At 58.8% G+C, this 27,192-nt stretch overlaps 2 protein-coding genes across 5 annotated transcripts in view; one reads left to right on the top strand and one right to left on the bottom strand.

The window, feature by feature from the left end:
• The window catches only part of EPN2 (epsin 2), an 85,932-nt gene extending 78,653 nt beyond the window's left edge, over window positions 1-7,279 (top strand). Inside the window, exons 8-11 of one of the 3 annotated variants that reach the window (XM_023244546.2) lie at window positions 184-270; window positions 2,290-2,505; window positions 4,434-4,471; window positions 4,733-7,279. In XM_023244546.2, the coding sequence (XP_023100314.2) occupies window positions 184-270; window positions 2,290-2,505; window positions 4,434-4,471; window positions 4,733-4,951 (560 nt within the window). In that variant the 3' untranslated portion in view covers window positions 4,952-7,279. Of the gene's footprint in view, window positions 1-183; window positions 271-2,289; window positions 2,506-4,433 lie in introns of all 3 variants that reach the window. The other 2 variants (XM_023244545.2, XM_023244547.2) reach the window with 2 other exon arrangements.
• A 5,016-nt stretch (window positions 7,280-12,295) lies between these two features.
• On the bottom strand, window positions 12,296-27,050 carry B9D1 (B9 domain containing 1). 2 transcript variants are annotated; one of them, XM_003996329.6, is made up of 7 exons: window positions 26,919-27,050; window positions 25,196-25,264; window positions 22,712-22,823; window positions 17,955-18,051; window positions 16,750-16,812; window positions 12,896-12,963; window positions 12,296-12,626 (listed from the first exon to the last, which is right to left on the bottom strand). In XM_003996329.6, the coding sequence occupies exons 1-7, from the start codon at window positions 26,979-26,981 to the stop codon at window positions 12,484-12,486; spliced, it is 615 nt and encodes a 204-aa protein (XP_003996378.1). In that variant the 5' UTR covers window positions 26,982-27,050; the 3' UTR covers window positions 12,296-12,483. The 2 variants fall into 2 exon arrangements, with proteins under 2 accessions (XP_003996378.1, XP_044900394.1); XM_045044459.1 differs by lacking the exons at window positions 22,712-22,823; window positions 25,196-25,264; window positions 26,919-27,050 and adding an exon at window positions 22,300-22,694.
• Window positions 27,051-27,192: the final 142 nt, after the last annotated feature.

Here is a 27,192-nt window from a genome sequence, read left to right as displayed (position 1 = left end):
TCCTGGGAGGCCAGGATCCTCAGCCTGGCCCCCTCCCAGACCACCGGGTGACCCTGAGCCCCGTGCAATGGGGCAGACATCTCCCCTCCTGCTGCCAGCACACCCCTGGGTTGTAGACCGGACGGCAGAATCACGGGGTCGTGTTGATGTGCCCACAGTCACCGGCCTCTTATGTTCACCCAGGGGCCTTTGATCTCTTCAGTAATTTGAATGGTACAATTAAAGATGACTTTTCTGAATTTGACAACCTCCGAACTTCAAAAAGAACAGGTATGTGAAAGATGGTAGTCGTTTCCATAACGTCTGTGCCTTTGACCAGCCCAGTTGTTGCAGAAATAATCGGCTTTCAAGACCTATCAACTTCCTGCATTTTGTTGTGTTTTGGCCTCGGGAGCTGTAAGTGGCCGGTGGCAGGAATTCACACATTGGCAGTGAAAAGTCATGCGGTTGGGTTTTTCTTTCACCCCGTCCTGGTGTCGGGCCTGGGTTTCCTGTCTCCTTCACCTCTCTGCCTCGGCCCCGCCCCCAAACCCCAGAGGCTGCCCGCACGAGCCCCAGCCCGGCATGGGCCCCCGCTGCCCAGCCTGAGCCGCTCTGACCGTCCGCTTTCCTCCCGAGTCCCCACTCCCCAAGCTGCCCCTTTTGCAGACAGCCCGAGCTCTGGGCCTGGACACGGTGTCTCTGCCCGACTTCATCACCCCCGTTGTGGCTGTCAGAGGCCCAGGCCCAGGGCCCCCGGGGCTGGCGGGGCATCAGGGTAGGTAGGGTACAGAGAGACCGGACCAGGGGGAGGGGGCCGAGGCCAGAGGCCAGGGACAGAGCCAGGCTGTCTCTGTCCGTCTCCGGCCACGCCTCCCAGCTACATAGAGCAACTTCTCTCCTTTCTCTTTCCTCTCTCAGCTTCTCCCCGTGCCCTCCCCATTCTCCATTTGCCCCCCCCCCCGCCCCCTTCCTCCCGCCCACCTCCTCCCACCCCTTCCCCCAGCTACAGCTACAGGCCTGGCTGGCCCTGGTCTAAGGTACGAGCAGCCTGGTGCCCCGGCTCACCCCTCGGGCCCCCTCTCAGCTCAGGGGACCAGAGGCCACTTAGAACGTGCTGCTTCTTGGGGTCTTTCTTTCGCTGCATTAAAAAAACAAAATGCCACGCGTGTCCTCTGCGGGCCAACTTACAACCTAACTGTCCTGGCCCACCCACGCGTGCCTCAGCGAGAAGGCGGTGTGGCTTCCTTGTGTGGACATCCTTCCGTGGACTTGCAAAATAGGCACCCCCAATTCTAGAGCTATTTCCACTGCAGAAAATTTGGGAAAGTTTGTGGAAGGAAATGAAAATCATCTGTAATCCTTCCACCCACCCCAGCCGCTGTGTATGTTTTCTGAGCTCTGTGTATGCGGTCTTTTTTGTTCAGCTCATACTGTCAGATGGAGTTGGGTCCTCCCCCCTCTCCTCCTTTACAGAAGAACAGCAGATTGAAAAACGGAAAAATTTTTCTCAGGACATAAAAAAAAAAAAAAGACTTCAGCAACTATTCCATAGCTGTGTAATATCTCCTTGCGTTGCTCAGCGGTAATTTATTTGATCTGTAACTTCTGGGAGGACATTTTAGGTTGATTCCAGGTTTCGCTCAAGTAAATAATGCTGCTGTGAACAGCCTGGTGCTTACATCCCTGTTCACGTTTCGCATTATTTCCCAAGACTGGATTCCTAGAAATGGGATTACCGAGTGGAGAGTATGACCATTTTTAAGAACCTTCAACCCCACTGCCGCGTTGCATCTTGGCCAAGCACACTGCGTTCCCACCAGCCTGTCTCAGTACACCCTCTGTTGGCTGAATTTTTGAAAATAATTTGCTTTCTTCTCCATCAAGAAATTCACGTTCATTGTAGAAAACGGACAGTGAACACACACCAAAAAATAAGCTGCCCGTGCCCGGCCAGCAACCTGAAGGAGCACCCCGGTATTTTGGGGGGGAATCATGCTGTCTGCGTTGTCTTGTCACTTGCTTGTCTTCACGTAACGTTGTGATACGGCTCTTCCCTCATCATCGCATCTTCTGTCCCTGCGCTCTGGGTTTGGTTACGTGAATCGGGGGTCCTGGGAGCTGCCCCTGTGGCCGACTGTCCCGGTCGGGTCTGTTGGAAACAGCCCTGCACCGAACATCCCGTCTTCTGCGTGGCCACGCGGGGTGCCCCCCGGAATGCCTGGGTCTCGCTTGGGACTCTCCTGGGGTTGGCGTCTCGGGGCCCCACCCTCCGCTCTCACCGTGCCCGCGTGTGTCCCTATCTTGCAGCTGAGGCGGTGGCCTCTCCACCGTCCCAAAACAACGGAACTACGAGCCCCGACCCCTTTGAGTCTCAGCCCCTGACCGCCGCCTCGAGCAAGCCCAGCAGCTCCCGGAAAACCCCCGAGTCCTTCCTGGGCCCCAACGCGGCCCTGGTGAACCTGGACTCGCTGGTGACCAGGCCAGCCCCGCCGGCCCAGTCCCTCAACCCGTTCCTGGCACCAGGTATGCGCACCTCCCGGCCCCCCCCTTCCTGAGAATGGGTTTGGGGCAGGCCTCGGGCCCTGACCTCTCCTCCACCCCTCGGGGGGCGCTTCCTGCCGTGTCCCACACGCTGGTGCCAGATGCTCAGAGGCACGGCCGCAATTGCTGGGCTTCAGCGGGCAGGGGTGTGAACGCCGGTGTGCGGTGGTGGGGTGGGGGCTGGAAGACAGCCCCTCTCCTCAGGTAGACCGAGACCCCTGAGCGGAAGCTGTCCCTGACGTGGTGCCCTTGGCCAGGGAGACCCTCCGGCAAGCACTGCCTCCTGGCCGGGCGAGGGCAGTGGTGGGGTGAGGAGGGGCCGGAGTTTGCTGCCCAGCTTTCCACTCTCTGGGGGCCACTTTCCAGGGACCCACGGACCCTCACTTCAGCCCCGCGAGGGGCTGGATTCTGCCTTCCCAGGGCTCGGAACCCCACCTTCCCATCCCTGTGTGCGTCCTCCCTGCCGGCAGGCTCCTTCTAAAGGCCCGCTCTCCACCCTCAAAGGCTCCGTGTGGACAAGCCCCCAGCCCTTGCTTTAGCGTCCAGGACTGCTGTGGCCGGCCTGGCCCTGCCTTCTCTGCCCCTGCGCTCACACCCTCAGCTGCCCCGAGCCCCTCTGCTTTCCCTGCCCGGAGCGCCCTCTCTCCAGTGGGCGATCACAGTCCTCCTCGGCACCCAGCCCAGATAACCCTCTCCCTCCGGGGACCGACGCCCCCGAGATTTCCCAGCAAGGCCTTGGGAGCCCCAAGGGCCGGGATGTTATCACATTCAGGGCGTTCAGTCTGAAGCCCACCACAAGACACATCTGAAGCCCTGGGCCACGGCCCCTCATAGAACCCTGCAGAAAAGAGGGACCCCAGGACTTAGAAGAGTTGAGGGTGGGGACCCTGGGGCAGAAGTGGGGTGTGTGGAGGGCCTGGTCCTGCCCAACCCTGTGATGGGCAAGGACGTGGTTGCTCCTTGCTCCCTGTGCAGGATGAGAACCCAGTGTCTAAGCCAGGCTGGCCTTCCCCCCCCCCCCCCCCCCCGGTGGCCCGCCATCCCTCCCCCCACCACTCACCCGGCGCCCCGCCATCCCTCCTCAGGGGGCTTCTGCTACCTCTAAGGTGTTCCTGCTCCAGCAGGGCTGATCTGCAGGGTTACCAGGGGCTGGTGCGGGGACGCTGGCTGTGCCCTCAGCAGGGCGTGTGCCTCCCCAGGGTGGGGCGGAGAGCGGGCAGGGCAGCGTCTCCTGGTGGTGACCTGTGGGGGTGCCCTCAGCAGGCAGCCTTTGTGCTCTGGGGCTGGGCTGCTTTGGAGACTCAGTGCTGGCAGCTCTCGCGTTTTTGGCAGAGTATCAACAGACATTTTTGCTGAAAGCTGGGGAAAGGTTTTATGACGTATGATAAATTCTGGACATGCCGGGTAAGACATGGCTGCATCCCCTTCTTGACTGCGGGGCTTCTCAGAGCCTTTATCATGCCAGCCCTCGGGTCCCAGGGCCCAGCATGGAGACTGCCACTCTCCAGCAGCAGTTCCCAGCTCCCCCTCTGCCCTCCTCATTCCCGGACCCCCGTGGTCACGGAGTGTGGCACGCGGAACACGGGAGCGGTGCCAGCTGTTCGTCGTGAGGGAGCCCCACGAGCTGGGCACGTTGCTGGCACTGCCCCATTCAGGCTTTGGGACTCTGGATGAGTCCCTTGGCCTCTCACAGCCTCGGTCTCCTCACGCGGACACAGGAGACCCAGCCGCCAGATGCGTGTGCGCGTGCAGAATAGCGTGTGCAAAACAGCGGGCGCCGGGAAGGGCTGTTCCCAGAGGGGTGGACTGCGGAGTGCGCGTGCTCCCGGTGGCCACCAGCTTCCGGCCCTTGGACCTGGGGATGGATGTTGTCCTGACGAGGGCCGCTGTCCCTCCTGCTCTCTCCTCAGGTGCAGCCGCAGCCTCGGCCCCTGTCAACCCCTTCCAGGTGAACCAGCCCCAGCCGCTGACGCTGAACCAGCTACGGGGGAGCCCAGTCCTGGGGACCAGCACGTCCTTTGGGCCGAGCCCGGGGGTGGAGCCCATGGCTGTGGCCTCCATGACCTCCACAGCCCCGCACCCAGCTCTGGGGGGCAGCGGTTCCTCCCTGACGCCACTGGGCCCCGCCACGATGAACATGGGGGGCAGTGTGGGCATCCCCCCGTCGGCAGCTCAGGCCGCCGGCACAACCAACCCTTTCCTCCTCTAGTGCCCGGGCCTGGGACCCACCACAGAGCGAATGCCCAGAGCACCTGTGCCTGAGGACGCCCAGCAGGGACTCGATTGCAGAAGGGGGGGGTGGGTGTTAGGGCTTTCCACTTCCGGCTTCCTGATAAAAGGGTTGCCTCCACGGCCCCGATCCTCAGACTCGAGCGGCGGCCGGCCTGCTAGACGTCAGACCCGGCACGCGGGTCTCCGCGCCTTCTGAGGCCGCCGCTCGCCCGTCCCTGGCCTGTAGCCCGACCCTGCCCGGTCGCCTCCCCGCGTCCCCCCCACCCCCCACCCCGAGCGTGAGGTCCCGGCTCCTGTGGAGATTGGCCAGCTCTCTGGGGCCTTGGACGAGGGGGTGGGAGTTGTCCGTGTGGCCCTTGCCCTGAACCTCAGCCCGAGGGCCTCTGGGACGCTGCCTGGCCCGGGCCTTGGGACAGCCACCGTGTCTTTGCCCCTGACCTCCAGCCCTAGCAGGACCCAGGCAGTCCCAGGTGTGGACGGAATGAAGCACCAGCTCCATGAGACGCTCACCTTTTGGGGACGTGGTTGTGCATATTTTATTTTCCTTTGACTCGTGTGTGAGTTCAAAGTAACCGCCACCACCGTGGAACAACTCGAATTAAATCCACTAGAGCAAGCTTTAAACTAATCTGAGCATAACCCCGCCACGTGGCTCTATGCTTGTATACGTTTGCACATATTTTGTTTAGTACAGTTTCATATTTGAGTTTGCAGAATTATCTAATAGTCTTTTTTTGGCTAATATTTTTATAACGTGGTTCTTATTTAACTGTCTAGTTTTGATAGAATTTACCAGGTCTGGCTCAATTAAGATATTGGCACGTGTCATGTTAGTGGTTTACATCCTCTTATTTATGGTTTTAACTCTAAGAAAATTTAAATAGGAAGAGACAAAAAAAAAAAATGCCTTATGGAAAAACTAAAGCAGATTCTTTATAGGGAAAAATATGGGAATTTGATTACACATAAAAGATGGTGTTTATTTAAAAAAAAACAAAACCTACAACAGCAACAACGACAACATCCCAGCCTCCAGTTGCCTTTTCCTTTCTTTCACTCCCTTTTTTCGGTGACCTCCCAAACTGATTGATGTGTAGCCTTTTGGGCTAGATCCTGAGAGAGGCTATTTTCCTTACCAATACCCCACCGTCGAGAAAGTTAAAGAAAGAAAAAAAAATCCAGTGTATGAATGTGACTCACCAGTTTGTATCGGCTAATTCCCTTTTGTAACGGAAGGCACGCGCAGATCGACGAGGACTTCCGTTTGCAGTAGAAATCTGGAACGGAAGAGGCGTCTTGAACCTTGTGTCTGTGATCTCCTCTGTCTTAATCCGCACTCAGGGTGAAGATGGGGACGGCGTGGAGATGGCGGGTGTCCGGGGGTGCCCGTGGCTCCCTGGGGACAGCCTCCGGGCCCAGAGGGGTGAGGGACCAGGGCTGGCCCTGACCCACCCGGCTGCGAACCCCAGACACACACACTGCAGACTTAAAAATAATCATCTCTTATTTTGGAGAGGAGGGGGAACAAAAAAAGTCCTTCTCACACAAGAGATTTTTAACAAACGTGCACTAATCTCACCCCCCCCCCCTCCTGCTTCCCCCCGCCCCCCACCACTGTAAGAAAAGTATGAAGTCATGAAATAAAGACCAGAAAGGATGCGCTTCTCCCCAGGGAAGGGACCCCGCCCCCCACCCCCCAATCCCGCGTCTGGTCAGCCTGCCTGGCGGGCGTCCCAGTCTTCCTTTCCGCCCTGGACTTTTCGACCCCGACCCCGAGGGCAGCGGACCCCGCCCCCGGCCATCCTCCGCCCCCTCGCCGGTTCCAGGAGGAGATGTGACCCTGAGCACCGCCCTGAGAGCCGTAAGATGCCCGGTGGCGAGCGGGCGGAGTCAGAATCGCCTTCTCAGGCCACTGCTGTTTGCTATTTTTACAAGCTCACCGTGCTGCTCCGAGAGGCCGTCCTCCGGCCCCAGGAGCCACCGCCAGAGCTCCTAACCGGCCACACCTCGGCCAGAGCCGGAGGCCTGGGGCTGGACCGCGGGCCCCGGCGGCGTCTGGCCTCTTCCGACCTGGGGGAGGGGCCTCTGCAGGCCGCTTCCCCAGGGAGGTGCTTTCACTCGTATGGTGCGAGCCCGGACCCCGTCACAGGCCAGCAGACCAAACCTGACTACTTGGCCAGTGATTCTTGGTCACAGTCAAGACCCCTTCCTGACGTGACTTTGAGGCCCCAACATGGTAGCCACTGGGCCACCGAGGCCCCAGGAGACCCCCGTCCCTCCCCGCCTCCCGGCCCAGGCCCGTCCCAGGCGCCTCGTCCCTGTTGCCTGCTGCACTGATCATGAAGCCACCGGCCGCTGCCACACGTGTAACACACATGCCATCACGCCCCCTCCTGATGGGCACCGTGGTAGGGGTGTCACCCAGCCCTTTTCTCAGTCCCAGGGGCCGGTGGCTGGTTTCGAACTTGTGTTGACTATTGATACTTATTTACTGTACAAATATAATTTATCATTTGTATCATGATGCGGTTTCTGGCTGTGTCCTTCCCTCACCCCCATCTGCACGTCAGTCCCGCCACGCAGGAGAGGGGTGGCGGGCATGCAGCTTCCCTCCCGTGAGGGCCCCTCGCCCCAAGCTCTGCCCCGGGGCAGCCCTGCACACGCACCTCTCCGCCGAAGACCTGGCCGAAGACCTGGCCTGACGTCCGCTCCGGGAGCAGGACTCAGCAGGGACCCTGGGGAGGGTTTGCCTGAGTCCGGAGCAGCTGGGAGCGCCCCTCTGCCAGGGTGCCCTGGGTTACGCTGCGTCGAAAGCCACCTGTCCGTGGCATGACAACCCGCTTACTTCTTAGAGTCCAGTGCCTGGTTGGTCGGGCGGCTCTCCGAGCAGTGATCGGGGACCCCAGCTGCTCCTCGTGACACCGCCACCCTCGACACACGTGGCCCTGAGGTCCGCGGGGAAGGCAGTGAGCGAGCAGAGCGAGGAGTGTGAGGTTTCATGAGGGCCAAGTCTGGCGGTGGCTTCTCCCCGAACCCTCGCCAGCACCGGCCCCCGGGCTCCAGCTAGGAGCAGGGAAAGGGGGAAATGCAGGCTTCCTTTGTGCCCTGGGGGACGGGATGTGAGTTGGGTTAACACGGCTGGTCTCTGTCACAGCAGGCCTTGTGGCCACCAAATGCAGATTTCATTCTTCGGCACATAGAGTGTGCCCCTACCCCCGAGGGCGGCATCCTAGGGTCGCACACAGAACCACCAGAGCGCGTATGTGGGGGTAATTTGTTACACAGCAGGAGAGAACAAGCACACACAGAATTCTGCCCTATTTCCTTGCTGTCTTACCCTCATATTGTCCCGACTTCCTGCAGCCCCTGTTGAGGCCATTTGGGATAACGGGAGGACCGTCACCCCTTAAACCTGATACTTCCCGGGAGGCTGTTACTTGTCCCGATGAGAAGTTTTACTAGGACTTTAGTGTCCCAACCAGTTTTGTTTCTTCCCTCTTCCCGTCTGTTTCTTATCTGTTCCCCCAAGTCCCATCGGCTTCTAGAGACCCATTCCTTTTCCAACCTCTCGATGCCCCCAAAGTTCTGGATTCTCCGTTTCTGTCATTCAGCTTTCCTGAGCTCACCGCTTCACTGTGCTAGCTTTCCAAGTGCCAGGATCGCTCAAGGGAGGTTTGAAATGGGTCGGGCCTGTGAGTGGTGAACGAACGTCTTTCAAACCCACGTTTCTTTGGCCAGAACAACTCACAGGGACCCACCTGTGTACCACGGGGCCCCGGGAAAACGCAGTCTTCTTGTGAGCCCAGGAGAAAAAGGAGATGTTCTAGTGAGCACACAGCTTTCTCACGGTGGAGGGCAGAGGGAACAGCGAGGGGTGACCTCGGGGCCATCCCCTTTGACTGTTCTTTGTGTGGATGGTCACAGATCTCCACCCTGCTTCCCCAGTTCCCAGGCACAGAATACCCTCAGCCTCTGAAGTTTCTAGCATTCTCCTGCCCTGACTGGGAAGAGGCACGAGGCAGCTTTCTGAGGAGATGGTCACATTCTACACCTTGACAAGGAGGTTGAAGGGTACGCATTGGTCGAAACTCAGCGCGTGCGTGAGAATTAAGATTTCTGCATTTCATTGCACGTAAATGTCCCCTCAAAAGAAATGGCACCTGAAAAACAAGTACCGAACCCTAGTTAAGGAGAGGCGTGCTGACATGTTGCAGAAGGAGGTGCAGTGATGTCTGAGGTCTATTTTGCACTAAAACCTGGACGGATGGAAGGGGGGAGGCGAACGCAAGGGTGGGGAGATGGCGACAGGAGTCTAGGCGGCTAATATGCAGCCGGCCATTCACTGGGACATTCCAGCTTTTTCCATGCTTAAACATGTTAATAAGAAAATGTTGATAAATTAAAAAACTGCAAAATGGAGGCACCTGGGTGGCTCAGTCGGTTGAGCGTCCGACTTCAGCTCAGGTCACGATCTCACGGCTCGTGAGTTCGAGCCCCGCGTCGGGCTTTGTGCTGACAGCTCGGAGTCTGGAGCCCGCTTCGGATTCTGTGTCTCCCTGTCTCTCTGTCCCTCCCCTGCTCATGCTCTCTCTCTCTCTCAAAAATAAACATTAAAAAAATTTTTTTTAACTGCAAAATGGAAGAGGACGAGAGGAGGGTGAAGCACGCTACGTCATCGGTGCTGGCACGCTGGGCCTGACGGGAGGGGTTCGGCCCCTCAGAGCTGCAGGAGGGTGAGGAGGAGACAGGAGAGGCATGTGGAGGGCCCGGGTTTCGCTGGGTGCAGCTGTTCGCAAGCCAAGAGCCGCGTGGAGCTCGAACTCACAAACCCCAAGATGAAGAGTCCCATGCTCTTCTGACTGAGCCACCCAGGCACCGTCTTGGATCATTTCCTTCTCCTCGTGAGCCCTGCAGCGGAGGGTGAGGGCTCCTGGAGGTTGGAAGAGGGACAAAGACGTGGAGTTTTCTCTGAGATGCCGGCAGAGCTGGCTGGGGAGAGCGGGGTCCGCCTGCAGCCGGGAGGCAGCCCTGGCCGCGGACCGAGCCTGGCAGTCCTGGCCTGGCCTCTGTGACCATGCCCTGGCTCCGCAGCACCGCGCGGGCCCAGGGCTAGCTTTCGTAGGGCCCAGGATGGCCGGATGAGGACATGGGAGGGGACACGGGCACAGCAGTTGAGGGCATCGGATGAATGTGCCTGTAATGACAACTGTGATTTTTTTATTTGATTTTTTTCTTTAACTTACATCCAAATCAGTTCGCATCTAGCGCAACAATGATTTCAGGAGTAGATTCCTTAGCGCCCCTTACCCGTTGAGCCCATCCCCCCTCCCACCACCCCTCCCATAACCCTCCGTTTGTTCTCCATATTTATGAGTCTCTTCTGTTTTGTCCCCCTTCCTGTTTTTGTATTATTTTTGCTTCCCTTCCCTTATGTTCATCTGTTTTGTCTCTTAAAGTCCTCGTATGAGTGAAGTCATATGATATTTGTCTTTCTCTGACTCATTTCACTTGGCATAATACCCTCCAGTTCCACCCACGTAGTTGCAAATGGCAAGATTTCATTCTTTTTGATTGCCGAGTAATACTCCAGTGTAAACATAGACCACATCTTCTTTATCCATTCATCCATCGACATTTGGGCTCTTTCCATACTTTGCCTATTGTTGATAGTGCTGCTAGAAACATGGGGGTGCATGTGTCCCTTCAAAACAGCACACCTGTATCCCGTGGAGAAATGCCTAGAAGTGCAGTTGCTGGGTCCTAGGGTAGTTCTGTTTTTAGTTTCTTGAGGAACCTCCATACTCTTTTCCAGAGTGGCTGCACCAGTTCGCGTTCCCAGACAACTGTGAGTTCTGAACTGGGCAGGGAGGAAAGGAGAGGAGGCCAGCACGAAGGGGGTGGTGGGCAGCTTGGAGGACCCGGATGCAATGGACTGTTGAGGGGGGACCGCAGGAAAGGAACCACAAGGTGGGGAGGGAGTGGGCTGGGAGGGGGAAGCCTGGGTGGCTCTCTTGGAGGCACTGGTAACAAGAAACAGGTGGTGGGATGGGCGGCTGCTGAGGGGCAAGGCCAAGGGCGTGGCAAGGGAGGAGGCTGAGGAAGAGGCCAAGTCGTGGGAAGGGTCATCTGCGTAGGTGGTGAAGTTGTCACGATTAGCTGGAGGGGCGCCTGGGTGGCTCAGTCAGTTGAGCGTCCCAACTCTTGATTTCGGCTCAGGTTGTGACCACACCGTCAAGGGATGGGGCCCAACGTCGGGCTTTGCTCTGGTAGGATGGAGCCTGATGGGAATTTCTCTCTTTCCCTCTCTCTCTCTGCCCCTTCCCCACTTGTGATTGCCCTCTCTCTCTCTCTCTCTCAAAATAAACTTAAGAAAAAAGAATAGCCGGAGAAAAAGGCCGAGGGCAAGGTAGTCAGGTCTCTGGTGGACGTCAGTCCCGGAGGCTGGGACACGAAGGCGGAAATGCTGCTGGGAGCCAGGACGAAGCTCATCTCTGGGCCATGGGACATGGCGTGTGGCAGCAAAAAGACACCGTTTAAGAGGGCTGTGAGCATAAGCGGCCAGGACTTGTTAGGGTGCGGGGGGAAAGAGTGTGGCCAGGGACAGTGCGGGTTTCAGCACAGGACAGAGGTGGAGGGAACTTTGCATTCAGAGAAGAGGCTCAGTATCCTAGGAATTTTGCTGACGACAGACCACACGTTCCAGAGCACACAGGGAGCTGGGGGCTGGGGCCGGGGGTGCCCGGGCAGCACAAAGTTCTGGTGCAGAGAGAACTGAGTGAGGTAAAGGACAGAACGGGGTCCGCTCAGTAGTGTCGGAGGCCAGGTTCCAATTGCAGGGCAGTGTGTAGGGGCGAGGCTGGTGGCCTTCAGGCCGGGACCCAGGGGGTTACCAAGAGCTGGGCGCAGGCACTTTGCGGCTTCCCTTAAATCAGGCCCACGCGGCGCCAGGCGGCGAGGAACCCCGGGCGAGCTCTGGCTCCCGTCCCCAGGCTGAGGGCAGGCTGGGTGACCACCAAGCCACGGGGACCTGTGCGTTGAGAGGGCTCAGCTCCCAAAGTGCGGGCTGCTGGGCTGCACGGCGCACCCTCCTGTCCCGTGGGAGACCAGAAAGCTGGGATTCCGGCGCCTCCCCGCCTCTGGGAGGACTGCAGCCCCGTCGTCTGGGCTGCGGGGTTGGGGGCCAGCAGAGGGCAGGCCGGGAGGCCTCTCCTTGCAGCTCCTACCGACGGGGCTCTGTCTTCTTGCCAAGGGAAGCAGGCGGTCACGCCCCACAGCGGGCACCGCGGCCGGGCACCCAGCAAGCCCGCTGCTCGACGCCGAGGAGGCCCTCGGCCTTGGGGACACACCTGTGTTAGGGATGAACGTGTTGAGGCGCAGAAAAGGCCGCACAGCCACGAGTGGCAGAACCGGGCTTGGAGCGAGGCTCACGGCCTAGGTGGCCGTCCCGCTGGCCGTGCCTCTCTCGGGGCAGCTTCAGTCCCTTCGCCGTACAGGGTCGGGGGAGGGGCCAAAGGGGAGAGGAGGCAGCTCCCGGCCCGGGTTCTGTGAAAAGGTGATGCTTTATTATATAAAAGCCTCCACCCACCCCCTTTCCCAGTCCCACGAGGCCACGCGTCAAGCAGATGTATCCGAGGCCAACTCTCTGGAAGGACAACCTGCTTTGTCTGAGGACGGCCGGTCTGGCGGGCGGGGCCTGGTCCGGTGGGCGGGGGTAGGGGCTGGGTGCCTTCACAGGGGGCGTCCTGGCGGCGGGCTGGGCCCGGAGACGCCCTGCGTGTCAGAAGGCCCAGTGTCGTAGCCCAGCTTCCTCATGTCCTTGGTCACCACGTTGAAGAGGAGAGTGACAAAGCCCTGAGAGCGGACGCGGGTCACTGGGAAGAGAAGGGCAGCATCAGCTGGGCTGCTTTGGGAGTCTCTCGGCCTCAGCGTTTTCTCCTGTAAAATGGGAATGCCTGCCGGGCCCGGGCCCCTCCCTGGGAGGTGCTCTGGGGAAATGCCTGGGCCCTCCCTGCCCCTGCACTCCCTCTGCGTGCCTGGCGGGTCTCTGGCTTCCACCCTGTTGCGTGGGGGTCTCCCCAGTCTCTCCCAGGCTCCAGCTTGCCTGTGGGGTGGGGGTGGGGTGGAGGGGATCAAGCTTTACCTTCCCGGCCTTCACCCTGAGCCACCACCTTGGGGTCTGTGTACTCGGGCCGCCGTCCCATGAACCAGCTGGAAGACAGGAGACCCTGGGTGAGCAGATCCTTTGCCTGGCCATCCCTCAGCCCCGAGACATGGGCTCTCCCCCTGCTGCAGAAACCAGCAGCCCTCCTCCAAGCCCTGTCCTAGGGCTGGACCCTGGGCACAACCTTCCCACGCCACCTCCCTCTGCCCGGGAAGGTGAGTCTGGGTGCCATGTGTGGCTTCCAGCAGGCGTGTGGGGCTCTGTGCCCCACCCCTCCTCAGCTGGATGCCGGGCTTTCCCATCACAGTCACCCATGGCTTTGAGGGACATGTGGGGCTGGGGGCACGGTGGGAACCCAAGTGGAAATCCCAGAAAGAGGACGGCAGCATGATGTGACGCTCCCCCCATATCTGGGAGTTCAGCATCCTTGGGGCGGGCAGAGGGGCCAGACCTGGGCTCTCCACTTTCCTCTCAATGGTGCGGGATCCCGCGCAAGTCACTTGCCATGTCTGAACCCTTGAGCCCCAGTGCCTCTCACCTGTACCTAATGGTACCTAGCTCCCCAGGCTCTAGGTGAATGCACTCTGTCAACTACCATGAGAAACATTAGCCCTCCTATTTATGCCTCTTGCATAAATGCACCTGCCCCAAGGGTGGGCTTGCTTTGGGGTGACCGACACGATCACCTGACTCCGCAGTCACTGATGTGAGGGGTGCACACTCAGTGCCAGGGACCCTGCCATGCCCACTGTCCACCTGCCCCTCACAGGGGCCCTGGTCTGTAAACCCCCGCCTGTCAGAAGCTAAGGGCGGTGTGGTGACATGCCCAAGGCTACAGGCAGGGAGGTGAGGCGGGGCCTCCCCTCCGTCCCAGTTCAGCCGGCCAGAGCCTCACCTCCAACACAGGCATTCAGGCCGGGAAACCCTCCCGGGGCCCATTCCCGACCGAGTGGGCCAGGTATCCCATGCAGGAGCGCCTCCAGCCTGCGTTCTGGGGCCCGGCTGGTGGCAGGGGGGACCAGTGATGTAGCTGTGGGCGGTGGGCTCCCCACAGGGAAGGAGGCTCCTCTGTCTATCGGTCCAGGCCCAGGTTCCGGCATTCCCAGAGCAGGCTCTGCCCTGCCTCCCGCTACAGTGGCCTGCACTCCGCCCCAGCGAAGCCACCCTTCCCGAGCAACACCCCTCCAGCTCCAGCTGGAGTCACCCCTTGGCCCAGGCCACCCCGACTGAGCCAGCCCTGGCCCCCAGCCCACCGGCTGCTGCCCAGGGGAGGAAGCAATGCCTGCCCCCTGCTGTCTGCAGCTCCAGTGACACCCAGTAAGGCGCTCACTGGCTCCCAGCTGAAAGAGAGAGAGAGAGAGAGAGAGAGATGGGAGGGGGACTGGGAAGCCAGGGTTCCAGCCAGGCCTGGATGGGCGTATCACCACTTCTCTGTGCCTCAGCGTCTCCATCTGAGGAGTGGGGCTGTGCACCTCGCAGGCACGGGAAGCAGCCACCGCGAGCGTGGCACACCCCGAGCACCCATACCCAGAGCTACCAGAGCCAGTGCGTTGCTTCCTCTCCTGAGGCCCAGGAGGGCAGACGGTTCAGGGTAGGGTAGAGCACCCGTCCAGGCAAGGGCCTGAGGCAGGGAGGGCTGCAGGGGGCTGGAGGAACCAAGTCAGAGGGCACGTGCGGGCAGGGGAGAGGGCCCGAGGGCAGCAGGGCAGGAGAACGCAGGGCCTCGCAACATTCTAGCTGAAGTTAACGGTAAATGCGGAGATGTGCTCGAGTGGTTTCTAAAGCTGTTTTAGAAAACCATTTTTGTCGCTATGTGAAGACTAGATGGGAGGCGCTGTCATAGGCTGGATAATGGCCCCCAAAATATCAGGTCCTAATCCCTGGAACTTGCAAATGTGACCTTATTTGGGAAAAGGACCTTTGCACGTGAGATTAAGGTAAGGATCTGTAACGTGGGGAGACTGTCCTGGATTATCTGGATGGACCCTAAATGCCATCACCAGTGTCCTAAGAGAGGCGGAGGGAGATGTGACACAGGGGAGGAGGTGACATGTGAGGTCATACACGTGACTGCAGGACACTGGAGCAATGCAGCCGCAGCCACCAGGAGCAGGAAGGGGCTGGGAACAGATTGTCCTCTAGAGTCTTGGCGAGGGGGGCGGCGGGGGGGGGGGGGAGCGCGCCCTGCCGGGTACCTTGATCGCAGCCCAGTGATACTGACTTTGGACCATGAGAAAAAAATGTCTGTCATTTAAGCCTCGAGTTGGTGGTGATTGCTTACAGCAGCCCAGGAAACTAATACGGGGCTGAGTGGGCCGGGCCAGGCCAGGCCAGGCCAGGCCAGGCGGCCGCGGGGCAGGAACGAGAAGTCTCCTGCGGGAGCAAAGGCCACTGGGAGCCAGTTACACGCCGGCCTCCACGCGCGCTGGGCCACGTCTGGGAAGATTTTGATCAAACCGCCTTCACTAATCAGACCTTCCTCCGGTGTCTGCAGTCCAAGCACATGCGGCCTTGCCCAGAGGAGACGGTCCCCTGCCCCGAGCTGCTGTCCCTGGGGCACCGGCAGAAACTTCGCCTGCCGTGTGAGCCGTAAGGCCTAACTTCCTCAGCAACGAAACCCTTTCCTCAGAGGGCCTTGGCCCTGAGACCCAGGCTGCCCTCAGCGCGGCATGAACGGCCCGTCCCTGGGCAGCTGTGTGGGCTCAAAGCTCTTAACCTCCCGGGACCCGCCGACGGGCACCGCCCCCACTTTCCCGACGGTCCCACGGGGCGGGTGGTGTCCTCTCTAGCTTCCGCTGGCCCAGGGCACCGGCTAATAGGCCCCTTCCCGTCACGGTGGCCTCCCAGAGGGCAGGGGGCACCCCAGTTCGCCCCTCCCCCGGGACCCAGAACTCAGGGGGGCCTCCCTGGCTCAGGTCCAGCACCATCCCTCTGCGCAGCAGGGCTCCGGCCAAGGCTCACCCCGATACCGGCCAGGCCTGCCGGGGGCTGCTCGTCGGCTGCCACCCGGGGAGCCAGACGGTCCTCCATCCCCCCACGTCGTCCTGCCTGTGAGCAGAGGGCCCGGGGCCCACTCCTGGCTGAGTTGGCAGGGAGCAGGGGCGGCTGGCCGCCGCGCTAAGCTGACAGGAGCTTCTGGCCCCAACCTCGAGTCGGCCGGCCCTCTGAGCTTCGACGCGGAGGCGGTGAGGGGCAAGAGGCCTGGGCCCGGTCTCCCCCACATCCGTGCGCCAGCCCCCCTGCCTCCCGGGTGTCCCCCCCCCCCCCCCCCGCACCACCACTTACCAGCGACACCCCGTCCTTGCCGCTCCTCACACGCGAAGCCCGTGGGCCTTGCACATGCGGTTTTCCTATGTCTGGAACATTCCTTCCCCACATCGCCCACCCTGGCCCTTACCTCTGCTCTAGTCTCTGCACAGATGTCACCCCCTTGAAGAGGCCCCGCTGTGAGGCATTTCCTGACGGAAACTGCCCACCAGGAGTATCGGTGCCGTTCTGTTCGGCTCTTACTGCTGTACCCTCCCGCGTCCTACCTTTTTAACGTCATATTATGCCACGAGCATCTCCCCATCTGCTCTGCTCTGACCAAAGGCTGTTAACGCGGCCCAGGGTAACGGCGCATGGCCTTACGCGGCTGGAACGGTGGCTGAAGGGAGCCCAGCGACCCCCCGGAAACCACACAGCCCCCGCTTCCATTTGTCCCCAAAGACAGAGCAGCAGGAAGATGCGACGAGGTTGCCCGGCACCAGTGAGGGGGGACCGTGACAGCCCTTCCTGCGCCCCCCCTGCTTAGGTCAGAAGGAGGGGCTGGAGGCGACGCGTACGAAACTCACCTCGTAAACTTTTGCAGTTTAGACGTGGATTCTGGGACAAACATGGGGATGGTCCTTTTGTGCCTGAAACAAATGTTTTCACGGACACGTGTGCCGAGTCACAGAAGAGTGCCGAACTTCCTGAGCCTCCCGCGAGCAGGAGCTGTCAGGCGGGCGGTGCCAGGTCAGCGGCAAGGCCAACCCGTCCGGCTGGCAGGGGCCGCACCCACCGGGCCCGGGCTGGGTGCTGAGCGCCGGGAGGCTGAGGCGGGGAGAGCGGGCCCGGCCTCTGGGAGGCCAGAGGCCCCGCGAGTCTTGTTTCTTTCAAAGGGTCAGGAGGATACAGAGGGCTACAGCCATCTGGCCCGGGGTCCCATCTCACGCGCCCCTCAGAGGCTCCGGCCTCCACACGTCCACAGGTGCCGCCACCTCCATGGCCCAGTTTGGACGCCCTTCCTCCGGGAAGCCCCTGACAATCCCCCCGACCTTCCCCGCCGTGGCCACCTGCCCCAGGCCTGCCCCTCACACCCCGTCCCCCACTCCTCTCCACACACCTCCCCTCACGTCTTGCACTTTCTGTCTCAGCAACGAGACTCCTCAGGGCATTTGGTGCCCGCCGTCCCTCCATCTTCCTCCACCATCTCCAGACAAACTCCCGTCCTCTGGGCCCCAGAACACGCTGTGTCCATACCCTGTCACCGTGCTTAAGAACACGGTCGCTCCTCTCCGTCTGTGTCTACTAGTCTGGGGGCTTCCGAGGAAGGGCCCAGGTGGTCACACTAACGCCAGCAGGGCCGGGCACAGAAGGGGGATTAGCGAGAGCTCGCGGGACGCTGAGTGGCCCGGAAAGAGAGGCGTGGATGGAGTCTGAGCCGCAGCCCCAAACTGCCTGCGAACTCTGTCGCTGGGCCCAGCCCCTCGCAGGATATCCCCCGGTGCTTCCTGCCGGGGCCTCTGACACTCCCCTCACCCACCCGCTGTCTCGGGGGCGGGGGGTGGGGGGGAGGCAGCCCTAGCTTCACCCATGTAGGTCTCCTTCCAGATATGGGCTCTAACCCACAGCCCCCAAGCCGACTTGCCCAGGCGCCTGGGGACCCCAGTGCATCCCCAGCCTAGAGGTGACATCCGTCCAGGAAAAGGCCTGCTGAGGGTGCCCTGGTTCTCAGCCAGCACGGCCCAGCAAGGGAGGGACTGCGGCCCAGGGACCAGTCAGAGCCAGGACCTACCTGCCGGGCGAGAAAGGCAAGTGCACTGCCCCATAGCCTCGAACCACATCGTTCCCAAACACGTCTGGTCCATACACACTGAGCACGATCTGTGGCCCTTGGGAAGGACAAGACGAAGGGTCAGCAGGTGGCGAAACTGGGGGGGGGGGGGAGGTGCCAGGCAGAGAACCCGGATGGTCCTCAAAGCCCTAGGGGCTGTGGCTGCACAGAGGGCAGGAGTGGACACAGGTCCTGTCCCCTGGGTCCGTATATTCACCCTCTGAATGTAGGGATGAAATCACTGCCCCAGGTGACAGGTGAGGTGAGTGGGTGCGGCCCCCAGGCAATGACCTGCCTTCCCGGCCTCTCGGTTTCCTCCTAAGACAAGGAGAGTAGTGCCTGACACAGAAGAGCTCCGTATTAGGGAGAGGTTCGTACCAAACAACGCGTGCCGAACATGGTACTTTGGTTTTACCCATTTTTTAAAAACTTTATACAAATGGAATCCTATAGTATGTGTATTGTTACTTAGCTTTTTCCTTTTTTTTTTTAACTATTTTTATTTATTCATTTATTTTATGTTTTATTTATTTTTGAGAGACAGAGACAGATAGAGTGCGAGCAGGGGAGGGACAGAGAGGGAGACATAGAATCCAAAGCAGACTCCAGGCTCCGAGTTGTCAGCACAGAACCCAATGTGGGGTTTGAGCCCATGAACCATGAGATCACGACCTGAGTGGAAGTCGGATGCTCAACCGACTGAACCACCCAGACGCCCCCTTTTTTTTTTTTTAATTTTAGAGAGAGAGAGCATGAGCAGGGGAGAGGGGCAGAGGGAGAGAGAGAGACTCTTAAGCAGGCTCCACACTCAGCACCAAGCCCCATGCGGGACTCGATCCCACAACCCTGGGATCATGACATGAGCCAAAATCAAGTCAGACGCTCAACCGACTGAGCCGCCCAGGCGCCCTGGGACCCAGCTTCTTTATAATTCAACATCACGTTTGTGAGATTCTATCAAACTGTCATGTACAGGGTTTTGCTCGTTTTCAACGCTGGGTAACATTCTAGCTCCGGACAGAGAATGAGGACGTGGTTCACTCTAGTGCCGATGGACACGTGGGTGGTTTCTCCTTGGGGGACCCCCCGATGGGGAGACTATGCGCTCTCTGCTACTCTCGTCCAAGCTCCGGCCCCTGTGCACGCACGTTTCTGCTGGGTACGTGTCCGGGGCGTCCCGCGGGGTACGCACACACTCGGGCTGAAAAGAGAACGCGGGGCCGTCTCCCAAAGGGGTCGTGTCACCCACACACTCCCGCCCGTGACTGGAGTGCCCTTCACACCACATGCTCACGAAGCTTGGGATCCTTCCTCCAGCATTCTCCCCTGAGCTATTCTGGTGCGTGGGCTGCGGCACCTCACGGTGGCTTTTAATTTTTAATATTCATTTATGTTTTTTAGAGAGAAAGAACATGAGCAGGGGAGGGGCAGAGAGAGAGGGAGACACAGAAACCTAAATAGGCTCCAGGCTCCGAGGTGTCAGCACAGAGCCCCACGCAGGCTCGAACTCACAAGCTGTGAGATCATGACCTGAGCCCAAGTCAAAGGCTGAGACGGAGCCACCCAGGCGCCCCTCACGGTGGCTATCATTTGCATTTTCCCTAACTGTAATCTTTCTTACTAAAATAAAGCTGAGGCCCTGCTCCGTGTCCTGTCACTCAGATGTCCCCTTTTGTGAAGGACCCGCTCAGCCTCTTGCCTGTTTTTCTACCGGATGGATCTTTTTCTCATTGACGTGTAATGTGTATGTGTGTGAATTCTGCGGCCTGTCTTTTCGGGCCAATTGCTGTCTTCTGATGAATAGAAGCCTTTAATTTGAATATGGCCAAATCCCTGGATCTTTCCTTTAAAAAGTCCTTTGAAGGGGCGCCTGGGTGGCTCAGTCAGTTAAGCGTCTGACTTCGGCTCAGGTCATAATCTCACAGTTCATGAGCTCGAGCCTCGCGTGGGGCTCTCCGCTATCAGCTTGGAGCCCACTTTGGAGCCTGTCCCCCTCTCTCTCTGCCCCTCCTCTGCTCGTTCTCTCTCCCCCTCTCTTTGAAAAAGTCTTCCCTTACCTGATATCATGGCTCTAGCGTCCTAGGCTGTCTTCCTGAAGCTTTACTACTTTGCGTTCACATTTCTATTTACACATCCACCTGGACCTGACTTTTGTGTATGTGTCGTAGGATGCGGGGATCCGGTTTCTTTCCCCGTGCATATCTGACTGTCCCGGTACCTGCTTTCCCCTCCTGCTCCACAGTGCCCTTTGTCACAAATCAACTGTCTACGCAGGCTTAGGTCTGTCTTGGGGCTCTCTTTGGATCTGTCTGTCTCTCCATGTGCCGGAACTACACTTAGTTATTCTGCTCTAAAATTAAATTGAAGCTTGATGTGTGGTGGAACAAGTTATATTTTGATCTTGTAGGGAATTTCTTTTTAAAATGCCATTTTCGATTCACTTTTTATGCACGTATTTTAGTTATTTTTATACAGAAAGCCACTGGTCTTTGTGTGCCCATCTCCTATCCAGCATCCATGGAAACTTATTAATTCGATAACTTCTCTGTAGGTCATTTTGCACATTCTTTAAAACAATTTGTTTACGTTTATTTATTTGAGAGAGAAAGAGAGTGGGCAGGGGATGGACACAGAGAGAGAGAGAGAGAGAGAGAGAGAGAGAGAGAGAGAGAGAGAGAGATTGAGAATCCCAAGCAGGCTCTGCACTGTCAGTGTAGACCCTGATGCAGGGTTCAAGCTCATGAACCGTGAGATCATGACCTGAGCCTAAACCAAGAGTCAGGTGCTCAACCGACTGAGCCACCCGGGCGCCCCCATTTTGCACACTCTACGTACACAAGGTTACCTGTGAAAAACAATCTTGTTCTCCCTAATTCTTATGCCTTGTTTGTGATGGTGCCACCAGGAAGGAGATTTCACTTAGGAGAGGCGATATTTGCTCCAAGTGTTTTGTAGAGAACCTTCATCAGATTCAGAAAGTTTCCTTCTGTTCCTAGTTTGCTGAGTGTTTACCACGAATGGATGTCGAATTTTATCTTGGTTTCTTCATTTATAGGGATGGTCGTGACTTTCCTTCTTTTTAAAGCAGTGAATCACACTGGCTGATTGCAGATGTTCCACGTACAAGCTTTGTATTTCTGGAATAAACCGTACTTGTTCAGGATGTATTATCCCCCTTCCATCCTGCTAGATTTGGCTTACGAATATTTCGTTCGGGACTTTTTGCCACCAGGTTCAGGGTCTGGAATGATCTGGAGCTGAGCTGCTTCTCCCTTCCTCCCAGGGTGCAGCACCTCGAGGTCTCCGTCCGAGTTGTAGGGATTTTTTTTATTCTTGTGCCCCGAACCCAGCGCAGCTGTCAAAAGTCTCAGTCAGCCTCTCAGTCACCTCTGGTGGAGTCAGCAAATACTTGCAGGGGTGATGTGAGTGGGATCATGACTCTAGATTTTGTTTTCTCCCGGCTCTTGGCCTGGTAAATCTCCAATACTTGGCCAGCTCCCTGAGGCCTTCAAAGAGTCGTGTTTGTTTTTCCTTCTTAGTATTTTATCCACCTCTCCTAGCTTTCCTCAGCAGCAGGAGACTGCTCCATAATCCAGAGCCCCGTTCCAGGAAGCCTATGGAATGGGGCGCCTGGGTGGCTCCGTCAGTTAAGCGTCCGACTTTGGCTCAGGTCGTGATCTCATGGTTCGTGGGTTCGAGCCCCACATCGGGCTCTGTGCTGACAGCTCAGAGCCTGGAGCTGCTTCAAATTCTGTGTCTCTCCCTCTTTCTGGCCCTCCCCCACTTGTGCTCTCCCTCTCTCTCAAAAATAAATTAACATTAAAAAAAAAAAAAAAGCATCTATTGAAGCATCTTACTCATGGACAAAGACAAGATACAGTCCAGGCAGCCCTGCTCCGGACCCTCTGTACCCAGTAAGCCTAGGCCCCAGGCCACACGAGGCAGAAAGGCCCAGACTACGAAATCAGATGGACCTGAAAGCCAGTCCACACTCAGCTCCTAGCTATAAAGTTGAAGGCAAATGACATCACTTTCTGTGTCAGTTTCCTAATGTGGGAAAAGAAATGGAATGCAATCTGTCCACCACATAGGATTAGGAAGCTAGGAAAAGCACACATGGGGGGAGTATTCACAGCCCCTTTGGAGCGACCCCAGACTTTGCACACAGTAGGCGGTTATTAAGTGAGAGCGAATTCCAACTACTGGACAAGGCAGATCGTAAACACTGCAAGGAACGAGGGCGCTGGGAAGGAGGCCAGAGATGGCAGCGGGAAGGGGTGTCCCAGGCAGAGGGGACAGTACGAACCGAGCCTCGGAGAGGTGCCTCGAGGGATGTGCACAGGAGGTGTGGACGGCTCCGGTCTGGCCGCAGCACAAGACACAATCGCAAGCTGAGAGCCTCGCAGGCCAGACCGCCACAGCCATGGACACCAGGCTGTGCCCTTCCCAGCCCCAGAGCCGTCCAAGGCGCAGGCTGGGGCCTCACCCGATCGGCTCTGAGCTCCCAAAATGTCAGCTGCACAGCATGTAGACGAACTGGGGTGGGGAAGTGGGGGGAAGCGGCCAGGTGTCAAGAGAGCCCACGGCAAGGCTGACATAAGGGTCCCGGAGCTGGGCAGTGGAGAGCCGAGAGCGGACAGTGGTGGCAGGATGAGGCCCGGACTGTCCTGGGGGCGCCTCCCCGTCTCCCGGTCCCCGCAGGGCCCCCGGGGACTCACAGCCATAGGGGTTGGTGCTTTTAAAGGTGACGTCGATGGGGAAGTTCCACACCAGCGCCTGCCGCACGTCTTGGCTCTTGGATGTGATCTGTGAGATGCCCTCCTCCAGACCCTGTGAGCACAGAGACAGTGACAGCCCGAGCTCCAGCTGCCATACACGCCCCCTACCTGGGTGGGCGGGCGGGAGGGCTGTGTCCTTCCCTTCTGCCCACATGCTAACTTCCCAACAACAGGGTCTGCGAGGTCACGGAGCAGCTCCTAGGTCTCTCCAGGTTTTATTTCCTTCGAGCTTGACAGCCTGGAGCCAACTGGGCACAAGTTCTCCCCTCGCCAGCCCGAGGAACCGGCTCCGGCCGGCCGGCCCCTCGGATGTCACCGATTTCACCCCGACGCTTCCTGTCGGGGCACAAGTGCGTGCGATTTTCCCCATCACCAGACAATCCTGCCCTCCTTCTTCCTCCACCCGTCAACCCGTTCGATGCTCCCTGCCAAGCAAAACTCCTTGAAAGGTCTGTCCGTTACTCCCTGGCTCCAGCTCCTTCTCTGCTTTTCTTTGGAGAACCGACTTCAATCTGGCTACAGGCTCCCACTCTACCAACGTGTTTTTGTGGCGTAGCACCAGTGACCCCAGCATCACTGTATCTATGGATACTTCTCTGTCCTCAGTTCACCTGACCCAGTGGCAGCGCTGGACCCGGCCGATCGCTTCCTGACACACTCCCCCCTGCGTGGTTTCTGGGACACGGTACCTACGTACGTCTTTGGGTCTTTCCTCCTCACGGGAGGGGTGGTCCCCACTGTTGCTCTCAGCACTTGCTCCTTTCGTGTGGGAGTGTCCCGGGGCTCCGTGTTGGGACGTTCCTCTAACCGGCCCTCGTGACCTCAGCCATCTCGGGGCCGCCAACGTGGTCTGGGTGTGGCTGATTCCCAGACCCGTGTCTCCAGCCCAGTCCTTGCCTCCGACCTGCAGATCAGCACGGCCCCACCCCCAATGCCCACCCGGCACCTCCGCCTGGATATCTAGTGGGAACCTCAACACTTGCCGGGCCGAGTTCTGGAAAGTTCTTCCAGATCTGCTCTCTCTAGTCTTCTCAATCGAATGGCAGCTGTGCTAAGTGCCCAGGCTAGAAAGCTTGGTGCTACTTTTAACTACTTTCTGTCATGCCCCACATCTGTCCGAGAGGAAACCCCGTTGTCTCCCGTCTTGTTCGACCACCTGTCATCACCCCCCGTGCCGCGCCTTGTCCACGTGCCGTGTCTGCTCCTCTGTTTCCGGTAACCGTCCATGGCGTCCCTGCTTTGGCCCTTGCTCCCCTGTCTACTGGGAACACAGAAGCTGGGGGGAGCTTTGAAAAACACAAGACGGGTCACTTTCTCTCTGTTCTAGACTCTCTGAGGGGGTCCCAGGTCACCCCGAGTGAGGCTGTGGTCCTCACTCTGACTTACCGTGTCCTCCAAGGCCTGCCCCGTCTTCGACACCCCCTGCTTCATCCCCGGTCACTCCCCTTCCTGCTCATGCTCCTCACTGGCCTCCCTCCTGCTCCTCAAGCACGCCAGGCGCACCCCTGCCTCAGGGCCCGTGCGCCGCTGCTCCTTCGGTCTGGAAGGTTCTTTCCACAGACTTCCGCATGGCTTATTCCCACACTTCCTTCGGGTCTTTACCCAAAGTTACCCTCTCAGGGAGGCCTCCCCTGGCCATCTGATCTGGATTCCAGCTTCTCTCTATCCTGCACACCTCCCTGCCCGACTACTTTCTCCTTGGCACTTTTCACTAGAACATACTAGAACACTAGTACTTAGTGTCTGTCTTGCCCCACAAGAATGGGCACTCAGCAAAGTCTGGGACTCTTGTCTGGCTTCGTTCACCACTGTCTCCCCGTCACCCAGAAGGCTGCCAACAGTTATTCAGTTAGGGGGTTAACAGAAAGTAAGCATTGTCACCTCGCCGTGCAGAGGAGGAGACAGGCTCAGCGAGGCTTCGACAAGTGCTGCACACAGTAAAGTGTGGAGCGAGCCGACATGGTCGTCCCAGCCCATCTCCTGGTGGAGACAGACTGTTCCCAGGGAAGTCTTGCAAGGACAGCTTCCGTTCTGCCTCCTGACTCCCCAGAGTCCTCCCCGTGAGCTAGGAGAGGCCAAGTGATGAAGGGACTTGCCCAGAGGCTCCACAGGGTGGCTACTTCCAGGCTGGCCCTCTGGGGCCTGCGTGCTTGCGCCACCCATACATGCCTCCTCGCTGCCGTGTGCAAGTTCCCGGGGTGAGGCTCGCGGGCAAGCGCAGCCTGGATCCGGGAGCCCGCCCGTGGCTGCGTCCTCCACTCCAGCTTTACCGGGAACAAAGTCGTGTTTTAGAACCCCCTGAACTCCGTGTCTACCTCTCAGTGCGTCCTGAACTGGGAGAGGAAGGGATGTACGATGGACACCTTGAGAAACCCCAACAGTCGCGGGGGCTGTGAGTGAGGGAGGCCCAAGAGCCCAGCTTACCGCCGTGGGGGCCCAGTCCTGGCCATACACAAAGCAGTACTTGCAGTAGAGATCATCATACTCAGGAAACTGTGGAAACAAGCACACACAGGTTCTGTTTACAGGGACTCGTGGTGAAGCTACGTTGGCCAGGTAAGGGCAGGTAAGGCCGTGCTGGCCAGGTAAGGGCAGCTGATGGGAGTTCTGAACACGGGGCGCCTGGGGTGGCGTCTAAGAGACAGCCGGACAAGGAGTTCGGCAGAGGGGCCGGGGCCCGAGATGTGGGAGTCCAAGGGAGAGTCCCAGGCTGCTACTGCCCTCGAGCCTTTGCCCAGCCTCTGCCTTCCGTCTGACATGCCCTTCCCATTCCTTCCTCTGGCAGACTCCTGTTCGTCCTTCAAAACTTACCTTCCAGAGAGCCTGCCCTAACCTCCAGGCTGTTTCAAGGGCCACCGCCTCGCGCTGCCAGCCCCTGGTCCTTCCTTCCGTCAAAGCTCTGATTGCCCGTGTTTATTTCTGCCAACCCCATCTGACTGCGAGCTGGAACAAGAGTGGTGAGGTTTTGGTGTCCCCGATGCTTGGCACGAGGGTAGGCATAGAGAGGAGGTCTAAGGGAATGGTGAAGTGAAAGGTCTAAGAACCCGGATGCTAGCGGGACAGAGAGCAAACACAGGGCTGGAGTTCAAGGCCTGAAGAGGGGGAGGGGCCCACAACTGAATGGGAGGCACAGTGGGGGTGGCAAGCGGGGCTGACAGTAGAGGTAGTTGTGATGCTGCCCAGCCAAAGGCCCCTACAGGGACAGAAGAGGAGCAGTCAGTCTTGGGCACTAGGACCAAGGCCGGGGGGGAGGGGGGGTGTGGACCGGGTGGGTGCACGGGGGCATAATCCCAATGAAACAGGAAGGCAAGAGACACCTACTAAGAGATCGTGGCAGGGCTTTGCCCAGACCATCTCACTTAATCCTCACAAGGATATAATCAACGCCATCTTCCAACAGCCTGGAAGGGTAATGCAGCAAAGCTCTGGCACAAGACAGACCGGGTTCAAATCTCAGCCTTGCCACTGCCTTTGGGCAAGTGTTCCCCCATCTGTAAAATGGTGGTGTTAGTAATACCCACCTCCCAGGACTGTTGTGAGGACTGAATGAGCAGTGCTGGGCGCCAAGTCTGACACATAAGGAATACATGGTGCGTATATCTCTGTGCGTATATAAATATGACAAATGGTTCTTCTCAAGTGTAGGGGGATGGAGGGTAGCGTCTCCTTCTGTCAGACTGGACAGACTCTCCCTGGATCTTTCCACCATCACCATCGTTGTATCGGATCGCCTAAATCACCTCCATTCTAATCCAAGTTTAAGGATTCGAGGGCTCAGAGTGCGGAGCACTTGAGGACCGAGGCCCAGCGTGCCGGTCGGGTCTCGGCTCGTCCCGTTACACCCGCGTTAGGCTCCTGCCCGTGACTCAACAGAGTGGACACGATCCGAACCAGGGATCACAGGCTCGGCCGAGCGTGCCCTCGGTACCAGCTCAACCTCTCGAGGTCTGTTTCCACACGCGCACGTCGGGCGCGAAGACTCCGCCAAGCCTCTCAGGGGCTGGTTCCCCTCCCCCGTCTAACCCAGGAAGAGAGAGGCTCACAGGAACGACGCGCCTCTCCGGAGCCACACAGCAGCCCGGGAGATCGCGGGATAGGCCCCGGGGGGAGACAAGGGGAAGGCCGGGCAAGGTCCACGGCCGCTCACCTGGGCGCTCTCCACCTGCCCGTTGACCATGAGTAGGAAGACGCTGGGACCCGCGGCCGCCATGGCAGGCTGGGGGCGCCTGGAAACGACCCAGGCTGCGCTCGGGGTTGCTAAGAGGCGCCGGGTTGCCCTGGAAACAGACGGCGTGGCGCGTGGGACACGTTTCTTGGGAGCGGCACCTTCGCGGAGGCGAGCGTGTGTGAGACAGTGCGCAGGCGCGGTCAGCGGCTGCTGGTGCGAGGGGCGGGGTTTTGGGGGGAGGGGCTCGGCAGTC

This window comes from Felis catus, chromosome E1, assembly GCF_018350175.1.
Source record: "Felis catus isolate Fca126 chromosome E1, F.catus_Fca126_mat1.0, whole genome shotgun sequence".
Lineage (NCBI taxonomy): Eukaryota > Metazoa > Chordata > Mammalia > Carnivora > Felidae > Felis > Felis catus.
Note: the sequence above shows the minus strand (reverse complement) of the source record. Positions and strands in the feature narration are given on the sequence as shown.

Coding starts and splice junctions, on each gene's coding strand:
- B9D1 (XM_045044459.1), bottom strand. CDS start 22,591: ATGTCAGCCTTGCCGTGGGCTCTCTTGACACCTGGCCGCTTCCCCCCA. Junction 16,813..17,954: donor TTGCCTTTCTCGCCCGGCAG/GTAGGTCCTGGC, acceptor CATTTGTTTCAG/GCACAAAAGGACCATCCCCA. Junction 12,627..12,895: donor TCAGGGTGAAGGCCGGGAAG/GTAAAGCTTGAT, acceptor TTCTCTTCCCAG/TGACCCGCGTCCGCTCTCAG.